We start from the raw sequence: 10,984 nt of genomic DNA, 5'->3' as shown, positions 1-10,984 counted from the left end.
CGGCGGTTCTAGTATTTGCGTTCTGCTATGGAACGCAAGTTACGGAAACCGGAAGCTCCCGGCCCCACCATCAATCTGCAGTGTCCCCCCTCTATCGACCTCCGCCGCCTGCCGTCAGCTCCCCTCTCTGTGGCATGGTCGTAGCTGGGTTGGCCCATTCCTTCTCCTGGGGCTGCGGGAGATGACGTGGACCATGCAAGGAGGTGGGGACGGGTGTGCGGTGCAGCTGTGCCTGAGATGGAGTAGGAGCCGCAGGAGCAGGACAAGGTGGCAGGGGCTTTCTAAACATACTTGCTCTGGCTGTCAGCGCTGAGAGAGGGGAGGCAGCCGGGACCGATGAGCTGAGGTGACAGTGGAGTGTGGAGGTAATTCCTGTTCAGCTTCTTCTTCCACTCCCATCCTGCCCCCTTACTCCCACCACTACAGCTACCCTGCTCCACACTACCAGGGGCGGATTGGGACAGAAAACCAGCCCGGGAAATTTATGAAAGCAGCCCTATGGGGCGGAGTCTGTTGAGGAGGTGAGGTCTGTCAATAGGGGCGGGATCCCTTCTTATAGGGCCTGATTCTGAGTTGGACACAGTTGCAGCCATCTTTGCATCTTCTACTGCTGTCTGTGACTTCAGCCTAATGAGCCTACAATGCCCTTCCCTGGTGTACAGACCTGCGTCCGAATATGCAAGGACTGAGACCCCCACTGTTTGTGTCTAAAGCATACTTGCCTACCCTCCCGATTTGGTCGGGAGCCTCCCGAAAACCAGGTGCCGCTCCTGGCCTCCCGGGAAGGCAGGCAAGTCTCCCGACCTCCGGCGACGTGTCTGCAACCCACGGACTTGTAAGGATAAAGCCCGGCAGCGGGGGGGGGGGGGGGGGGGTGGTGACGCGATTCACGCTGAATCGCGTCATCATGGCTCCGCCCCCTGATCCACAATGCCATTAATATCGGCATTGTGAAGAGGGGGCGGAGCCATGATGACGCGATCGCGCTGTCACGCCCCCATGCTCCGCCCCCAATGACAAGTCGCTGCCGGGTCCCGCCCCCTTTGACACGCCACGCCCCCCTGCACTGTAAGCCCGACAGCTCCCTCCCGGAAAGAGGGAGCTAAATGTCGGCAAGTCTGGTCTAAAGACGATTGGAACTATGGAGTATGGCCTCCAATGTGGGCAATTCAGCATCTCTATAGCCAGCCCTGAACACCCAACAAATTTCTAATACACTTCTTGGTGCATGTGACTGAATCCGCACTGCAACTCAGACACATGTGCAGAAATAATGCATAAGAAAAAAATAAAAACACATTGGTCCTCACAGGAAAAAACACACACTTTGACCCCTACAGAAAAAAAAACACATTGAACCCCGACAGGGAAAAAAAAAACATTTGCCCCCACAGGACACAATAAAACACCCTGGCTCCTACAGGAAAAAAATAAAACACATTAGCCTCAACAAAAAATAAAATAAAACCCACACTGGCCCCCACAAAAAATAACCAGACAAACACATTGACCCCTACAGGAAAAAAAAACAAAAAACACATTGGCCCTCACAAAAAAATTAAAATACATTTACACCCGACAGAAAAACAAAACAAAACACACATTCGTCTCCACAAGGAAAAAATGTCACTATTTAATTTGCGTTCAGTTGAATCGAGCCCATTGTGTTTATTTTTTCCAGTGGTGACCAATGTGTTTAATTTTTTTTCTGTGCGGGCCAATGTGTTTTTTTGGGGGGGGCCAGTGTGTGTTTTATTTTTTCCTTGTGGAGACGAATGTGTGTTTTGTTTTTTTCTGTCGGGTGTCAATGTGTGTTTTTTTTTTTTTTTCTGTCGGGTGTAAATGTATTTTAATTTTTTTGTGAGGGCCAATGTGTTTTTTGTTTTTTTTTCCTGTAGGGGTCAATGTGTTTGTCTGGTTATTTTTGTGGGGGCCAGTGTGGGTTTTATTTTATTTTTTGTTGAGGCTAATGTGTTTTATTTTTTTCCTGTAGGAGCCAGGGTGTTTTATTGTGTCCTGTGGGGGCAAATGTTTTTTTTTTCCCTGTCGGGGTTCAATGTGTTTTTTTTTCTGTAGGGGTTAAAGTGTGTGTTTTTTCCTGTGAGGACCAATGTGTTTTTATTTTTTTCTTATGCATTATTTCTGCACATGTGTCTGAGTTGCAGTGCGGATTCAGTCACATGCACCAAGAAGTGTATTAGAAATTTGTTGGGTGTTCAGGGCTGGCTATAGAGATGCTGAATTGCCCACATTGGAGGCCATACTCCATAGTTCCAATCGTCTTTAGACCAGATTTGCCGACATTTAGCTCCCTCCTTCCGGGAGGGAGCTGTCGGGCTTACAGTGCAGGGGGGCGTGGCGTGTCAAAGGGGGCGGGACCCGGCAGCGACTTGTCATTGGGGGCGGAGCATGGGGGCGTGACAGCGCGATCGCGTCATCATGGCTCCGCCCCCTCTTCACAATGCCGATATTAATGGCATTGTGGATCAGGGGGCGGAGCCACGATGACGCGATTCAGCGTGAATCGCGTCACCGCCCCCCCCCGCTGCCGGGCTTTATCCTTACAAGTCCGTGGGTTGCAGACACGTCGCCGGAGGTCGGGAGACTTGCCTGCCTTCCGGGGGGCCGGGAGCAGCACCCGACTTTTCGGGAGGCTCCCGACCAAATCGGGAGGGTAGGCAAGTATGCTTTAGACACAAACAGTGGGGGTCTCAGTCCTTGCATATTCGGACGCAGGTCTGTACACCAGGGAAGGGCATTGTAGGCTCATTAGGCTGAAGTCACAGACAGCAGTAGAAGATGCAAAGATGGCTGCAACTGTGTCCAACTCAGAATCAGGCCCTATAAGAAGGGATCCCGCCCCTATTGACAGACCTCACCTCCTCAACAGACTCCGCCCCATAGGGCTGCTTTCAGAAATTTCCCGGGCTGGTTTTCTGTCCCAATCCGCCCCTGGATAGGGTATCGGAAAGATGGCGCACCATTGCTTGGAGATAGACAGTGGGTGTTGGAACTGTGTAACAGATACCTGACTGCAGGAACTGCTCAGTGACTCACTGTAGCAGAGGAAGAGAGAGTTCTACTTCATCACCCTACAAGTGTGCCAGCTCTCAGGTCATGGAATGGAGTGTGGCGCTATTTATGGGTCTGCATGTGACTTGTGCACACTGTTCGGGAGATGTACTAAGCTCTGGAAAGTGATAAATTGAAGAGTGGTAAACTACCAGCCACTCAGCTCCTAACTGTCATGTTACAGGCTGTGTTTAAAAGTTAGTATCTGATTAATGGATGGACCCGGGCTGCAAAACAGCCCTGGCAGAAGCTCCTGTGCGTTCTAAAAAAGGGGGTGTGGCCTAATTGGGCGTAGCCTCAGCACCCCCACCCCCGTCTCTCAGTATCTTGGCCAAGCAGTGCGGCAGGAGGCAGAGGTGCTCGGCCAGGATTTCAATCCAGACCAGCCCATTTGCCAGAAGTGCTAGATGGTCATTCTGGCCCTGATCTGAATAGTTGGTAGTTTATCACTCTTCAATTTATCACTTTCCAGAGCTTGGTACAGCTGCCCCTGTATAGCATACTGTGATTATTGTGATTTACTCTGTAACATGTTACCAGCCTTTCACTAATTCATACCAGCAGCCCTGAAAATTCATCTATAGGACACAATGTAGACATACAGTAATAAAAACATGTTTATTTATTTATTAACAGTTTCTTATATAGCGCAGCAAATTCCGTTGCGCTTTACAATTTGAATCACATTAACATTATACTGGGTTGTAAAAGACATACATACATACATACATACATACATAAAAGACATACATAAGGGTAAGAGGGCCCTGCTCGCAGCTTACAATCTAGAGAGCCAAGAGAAAATTGTATAAATATACATATGTCACTAAAGAATTCACTAAATAATTATTATTATTATGCATTACATACATATGTAGAATCCAACATAAAAGTAAATGTGAAGAAACATATTACCCCAAGCTCTATTGGCAGAACCCCTTGCGTCAGAAACACTGATACATTCTCTTTATACTGTATTTATAGAATGGTTTTCTGATACCTGTGTAGCTGAAGTACACGGCGTTGCCTGGGTTTAAATCTTCAAGTTATTAAGTTAGGCATCCCAAACCAATTGCCACCCCTCTATGAAGTTTTCATCTAAATCCATCCAGTGGAAGGCCCAGAACGGGCTCCCCGATCAAAGTTCTGCCCAACATACATCAACAGGAGGTCCGACAGGGACCTAATCTTAAAGTTATTAAGTTAGGCATCCCAGACCAATTGCCACCCCTCTGAAGTTTTCATCCAAATCGGCATCCCAGACCAATTGCTACCCCTCTGAAGTTGTCATCCAAATCCATCCAGTGAAAGGCCGAGAACAGGCTCCTCGGGTAAAGGTTCTGCCCAGCGTACACCAAAGGGAGGTCTGACCGAGACCTCAACCCCCTGCCTAGTATGTCTTCTGGGATCCAATGTTACCACTCTGTGAAGTTTTCGACCACATCCTAACCCCCCTAAAACCTGACCAGGATCCAAGACTGGAACACCCCACATTGGTTTCATCCCAAACGTTGCAGGGGTGTCCGAATGCATAACCGGACAGACACCCAAACAGACCAATGAATTTTATATATAAGATTGTGGGGGAGTATAGAACTTATATTATCGTAGTATTAGAAGAAATATAAACTTTGTCAATTTGCTGTTCTGTCATATTTACCATATCACAGATGCTACAGGTATATTATATTGCTGGGATACTTTCTGTATTGTATGGTGGTCACTGGGATACTCTATGTATTGTATGGCTGACCCAAGAATATTATTTGCGTTGTATGGCATACACAAGAATGGTGTTTGTATTGTATGGTGGGTATAAGAATACTCACTGTATTGTATGCAAGTCACTGTGATGCTCTCTGTATTGCACAGCGGTCACTGGAATACTCTGTGTATTGTATGTAGGTCACTAGGATTATATCTGTATTGTAGAAATTCACTAGGATGTTCTCTGTATTGTATGGTTATCAAAACATTGCTCTCTATATGGTATTGTGGTCACAACAATTACCTCTGTTTTGAATATTGGTGTTTAGGATGTTCTCTCTATTGTATGATGGTTACTAGGTTGCTTATTGTATTGTATATCAATGACTGGAATGCTCTCTATATTATATATTGGTTACTAGGATGTTCTAAGTTTTGGGTACACTGTTAGAAAAAATATTTTTTAACTCCATCTATCTCTCATTGATCGCAGTTGCTAAAATATGCTAATGACTTTCAAAGCACAGCCAAGCATAGGGATGCCCACTGCGACTTCTCATATCCATATGATGATGTACAACAGCATAAATATTGGTAACTTTGATGCAGATTGGGCAGCCATGCAGCATATAGGGCAAGTCTGATTAGCCGCAAACACTGCAACTTTAATGACACACAGAGAGATTTCATGCTACAAAGGAGATCACAATGGCTAATTTATACACGCCCATGAAACAGCGTTTAAATGGTCAGACACGCCTGTGTTTATCTAGCCACCCCCCATTACCTCCTACCCTCCAACATGACCTGTTCCATTAGGTACAAAATACTCTGCTCCTGGACTTCCCACCTAATGTATGATTGCAGTTACCAGTGTTGAACTAGGTAATTGATGAGACAGGTGTTTCAACACAGGTGGCTGCAATCATAAATTAGGTGGGAAGTCCAGGAGCAGAACATTTTGTACCTAATGGAACGGGTCATGTTGGAGGATCTGTTACCTCCCCCAAACGTTAACTACCTATCACTCACTTTGTAAATGAATCCTCTATGCAGACGTATTCCCAAAACAATCGCTGTGTGTGGTCAGTGCAGATTACATGCATGCGCAATGACAATCGCTCGATCTGCATAAAAATCGGCATTGCGAACATCTCTGAATCAGGCCCTAAGATCCCAGTCCATCCCTGACTAGGCGCATATGCTACTGGCGACAACCTGCACACATCTCAATAGTTTCAACATTGGAGATGCACACAATTTATAAACCAACAAGGAAAACGAAAAGAATGGACTCTTTTTGGGGGCACACAAATAGGTATAGAGAGTAGACCAGCCAGCCTATTACAAATTAGCTTTTATTTTGTATATTTAAAAAAGAAGAAAAAAGAGCAACTATGAATGAACAGACAAAACCAACAAACAAATATCTTACACACAAATTGCGGGGGATGCACCTCTCCTATTGGAAGGCTAGATATAGAGGTTTCACTATATGCTAACAGCCACAAATCAATATATTGCCATTTGTATAACACATATCATGGAAAAAGCATCCCTCCAATAAGGAAATGTTGAAAGCCAGGCGAGATAATAATATTAATTGAAAAAATATGTTGCAAATAGCCACAATATCATGTATCGCCGATGGTTTACAGTCTGGGCATATAATTCAGGAATTAATAGATTTATATTTCGTTCAAAATAAAGGGTGAATAAATTCCCCAATGCCTGCATGCACTCTGAAAAACCGTGCAAGTGCGTTTGAACGCCGTTGCATGTACGTGCTTAAATTATCCACTACTATGCCATACACAGCCTGAGTACTCATAGCGTGCAAAGAGGTTAGCAATTCCTGAGTAAGGACAGAGCTTGTGCAAGTGCGGTTGAGGCTGCAATTGTAGTCAGTTACCGATGGTTTCACAGTCTTGTTAAGGATTACGGATGTGCGTAAGGTAAAGTGGGCGTCCTTATGTTGTGTTACAACAGCATAGCTATTGCAGTGGATTAGCATACTATCGCAGTGAGACGTACGTACTCACTATTGCAATCACAATCCGTAATGGATCAGGCCCAATAGGCGATATGTACGGTATTGAAATCAATAGTGATTATAAACAAAGAGGAATAAAACCATTACTGTATTATACACTTAAGTAAGATATGTATTCAACTAATCTGTATTGGACATAAAATTATGAGTCAGGAGTCCGTTTAATATCATGGATAAATAAATGTATGTTACTTTCTACAAAGCAGAGTTCCTATGTTAATGCAACATGCATATTATAAAATAATCTAATCATACACATTATAAAATAAAATATTGCTGTAATGCTAAAAAAAAATTATTTCTCCCCCCCAGAAAAGCAATAATAGAGCAATAATGTTTGTACTGCATATTCTTTTTAATTCAACCTGACTTTAGAGATCCATACTGCAGAAATATTATAATTTATCTGCCTTCTGATACGTTATTTACTATTACAATATAGTGCATTCTATTAAGCTTCCATATAAGTGATATTGCTGCTAAACAATGCATTTTTTGTTTGTATCATTGTGCTGTTGCCATTCTAAAGCAAAATATTGTGGAATTAATCAATAGTATAACTGTACTAAAAACTTTAATTCAGAGTTAAAAATAGCTTCAAACCTGAAAGCGCTCAGTGCAAACCCCACCTACACCTCAGTGTTCATCAATGATGAAATCTCTCCAGAGTCTTTGTCTGTAAGACAGTAGTGCTTTATTGGCTGAAATCCAGTTACTGAAACTGAGAACTTCATTCACTAAACATAGGCATACACTTCGAAGAACTTAAATGACATTTAATAGCTTATATTTAACACTACTAAGTACAATACCAACACATCACTGAGCTCTCACAGAGCAGCTACTCCTCCGCCATTTGTCCACATAGGCTCCAGAGTAAATGGCTGCGATCCACAGGATACATCTGCAATATGGTGCAATGTTTTTTGCATTGCTGGGATGTGTGCTTACTTGTGTTAGCACTTTTGTGCCTCTCTGGAAGAATCTGAACCTAGATCTGAATGAACTGGAAATCTGGAACATGGGACTGTGGCAGACATGCATAATACAAGATGAAGGTCCAACTGAGTGCAAGGATTTTGATTCCTTTTTGGCATTGCCATTTCCCCTTAGGATGTCTAGAATTCTGATGTTTCTCTCGGATGGTTTGGGGATTATTGGCCTCATAGTCTCAGTCATGTGCTTGGATTGCTTAAAGACTGGAGAAATGGACACCAAAAGGAAATTTACAATTTTTGGAGGAACATTGTTCTGGGCCTCGGGCATCACTGCACTAGTCCCAGTCTCTTGGATGGCTTATGATACAGTCCAGGAATTTTGGGATGAAACAATCCCAGAAATTGTCCCCAGGTGGGAGTTTGGAGAAGCCATGTTCATGTGTTGGTTTGGCTCATTCTTCCTTATGTTTGGGGGCTCACTGCTGTTGTGCTCATTGCTTTGTGCTGGTAAACAACCAAATGTTCTGAGCCTGGGTAAAAATACGCTCAGTGAACTATATCAACCTGCTTCTCAAGCAAGCAGATGCCCGGATCTGATCATATGAAGACCATGGAACCAAGCAAAAACCCTATTATTATCGCTATATATTCCAGGGGTATGGAGGAACAAACATTGATCAAGTACTTAAATATTTGCATATATGTATATATTACAATGGGCACTGCTTGAATGCCCACATCCAGCACTGTAAGGATGGAGAATAATTTTATATGTATCTGTGCTCATTAGTATAGTAGATATTATAAATATACTAGTGTATGTTGTTTGGCAAATTAATATTACAAATCCCAGAAATAATGCAGGATTTCTCTTTTTTAAATATGGTGTTATAACTGTAGTACTATTTTATTTGACACATTCACTTCGTAAGCAATACAAAGTTTAGTATCATGGTCTTTTAAGGGTCTTAAGGCAAAGCACTTTTTGTTTGTTTGAGTAATGTATTTTATAGCATTAAGTTTGATGTCACTGTATTAAGTATGATGTCACTGCATTATGTAGACTTGTCAATCTTAATACTTTATTCCAGATTATATGTTCCCTATCAAAACTCTAAATGCAAGAAATACAATACCTTTGCACTTGTCTCGTATCCTCCTTCCTTCATGCATTGCTGGCTAATAGGTCTCTCCTTGATCATGCAATGTTCATGTAATATAAGGATGTTTGTTGGAGCTTTGAAGTGTGGTACTGTAGATAAGTTAGCAGCAGCAATAAAAGCGGCAGATAAATTAGCAGCAGCAACTCTTTTCCCTCTTGTAAACAGGACACTCAGGAGTCAGGACAGTCATTACACTTGATACAGACACACAAATCATAGGACACGCCACCAGAAAGCGCAGAGCATGACTTGTCCTCAACAATTGCACACTAACAGGATTATTCAGCAGCAGTCATCCATCTATTATAGCACACACACATTACAGCACAGCCTTCTTAATCCATTTCTGAGAATTGTATTGTCACGTACAGGGGTGAAAGTATCTAGCTGACTGTGTTTTAAGAAGGCCAAATGCGTAATCATTGTTTGTGTAACCCTTTCCAGCCTCATGATAATCAGTCTTGATGAGGGCATGATTCACTTTCACACACCTGACTCATGAAGCGCAGATGCTGGTGGCTACACCAAGGTGTTTTCTCGTCTTTGGAGAGGGGCATCGGTTTTGGTGGAATTTGGACAGAATTTATTCTGATTATCCAAGAGGGTCACATATATTTCCAACAAGCCCAGATTTATCAACGAGTGATATTCTTGGTATCACGAGTCGTTAACAATCTTCTATGGTGTTCCAACAAATCAGCTCCTAACTGTCATTTTTTAAACACATGACAATAATGAGCTGATTGGTTGGGACATCATTGAAGATTAGTAACAGGAATATCACTCGTTGATAAATCTGGGCCACAGAATGTTGGTAATAAAGCCATGGACGGTTTAAAAATGTTTAACATTGTGTTGTTCCACCAGATTACATTTTATATTATTAAAACTATGGATGCTAATTTGCCATTTACAGTCAATCAGAAAAATAATGTCGTAAAAAGGTAATTGATCATGAAGTAAAAACAGAAAAAAGTCAGTAAAATGTATCATCTTCCTGACGTATTGAAGTATTTAACGGATTAGTTTGAGAAACGGTAAGCGTGCAAACGCCTTTCTTCCAGTCCTGAATTGTCATTACCAGTGGCGGCTCCAGAGGTGCAGCCTCCTTCTTTGTACCCCCCCTCGCCACCCAACTGTTCTTACCCAGTAATTGTTTTTGGTTAATGCCGATGCTTGCTGCATAAAACTTATATTTTTAAATATTCCAGAGCGTGTGAAATTATGTTATTCTCTTGCATATATTTGTACTTTGTGTTTGTGTATTTTAAAATAAAATATTTACAAAGTTTGGCAAACTTGATTAGCAAATAATTTAAGATCACAATGCAAATGAAAGCAAATATACAGGTGATTTAAAAAGGCTCCAAAACATTCACTCATCACTTTAAGTTCGTCAGCTTGTAGTTCTGGGAAATAGTATTAAATCAATAAATGACCGTTTAACCCCTTTAATATGTTCCAACTCTTGTGAGAGATATTAATTTATGTTAATTAGGTTACAGCTTCCTGATCTCAGACTGCTCTTGCTGACATTCTACATTCTCTATCTGCTTTGTTTTCACTCACTCTTCATCTTCTGTATGGTCTGTCCAATATAAAGGATATTGCGATGGTGTCATAAAGATCCTGCTCACAGTATTCTGTAATATTCACTTAACACATAAAGTTTAGACTTTGTTGTCTTTTGAGTGACTAGTTCTCCTTATGCACTGATGGGTATATGAATTGTTTGTCTTATGCTACATCATCTATTTGCGGGGATATTACAGTAAATGAAATTAAGTCACACAGCTGGGTTCCTGTAATGCAGGTTTCCTGCTTGTTCTGCAAAGTTTTATGCAACTTTTACATACAGGACCTGATTAATTACGTATCGCAACAGCGAGTGCAGTAGTGATTATGCACGCAGTTCAACTGCGATTGTATGCTAATCCATTGCGATTGCTCTGCTGCCGCAGCACTACACAAGGACGCCCTCTTTACCTTTCACACATCTGTAATGTTTATGAAAACTGCAAAACCATCGGTACCATCGTAGCCTCACGCAC

At 42.4% G+C, this 10,984-nt stretch overlaps 1 protein-coding gene across 1 annotated transcript; it reads left to right on the top strand.

The window, feature by feature from the left end:
* Positions 1 to 7,712: 7,712 nt before the first annotated feature.
* Positions 7,713 to 8,375, top strand: LOC148506296 (claudin-24-like). Its single transcript, XM_088446945.1, has one exon. The coding sequence runs from the start codon at positions 7,713 to 7,715 to the stop codon at positions 8,373 to 8,375; it is 663 nt and encodes a 220-aa protein (XP_088303071.1).
* Positions 8,376 to 10,984: the final 2,609 nt, after the last annotated feature.

The sequence above is a fragment of the Taudactylus pleione genome, unplaced genomic scaffold, assembly GCF_031769625.1.
Source record: "Taudactylus pleione unplaced genomic scaffold, aTauple2 ptg000408l, whole genome shotgun sequence".
NCBI lineage: Eukaryota > Metazoa > Chordata > Amphibia > Anura > Myobatrachidae > Taudactylus > Taudactylus pleione.
This window is presented reverse-complemented; position numbering and strand designations above follow the sequence as displayed.

What these genes read in the sequence shown, in the direction of transcription:
- LOC148506296 (XM_088446945.1), top strand. Translation starts at nt 7,713, where the DNA reads ATGGCTGCGATCCACAGGATACATCTGCAATATGGTGCAATGTTTTTT.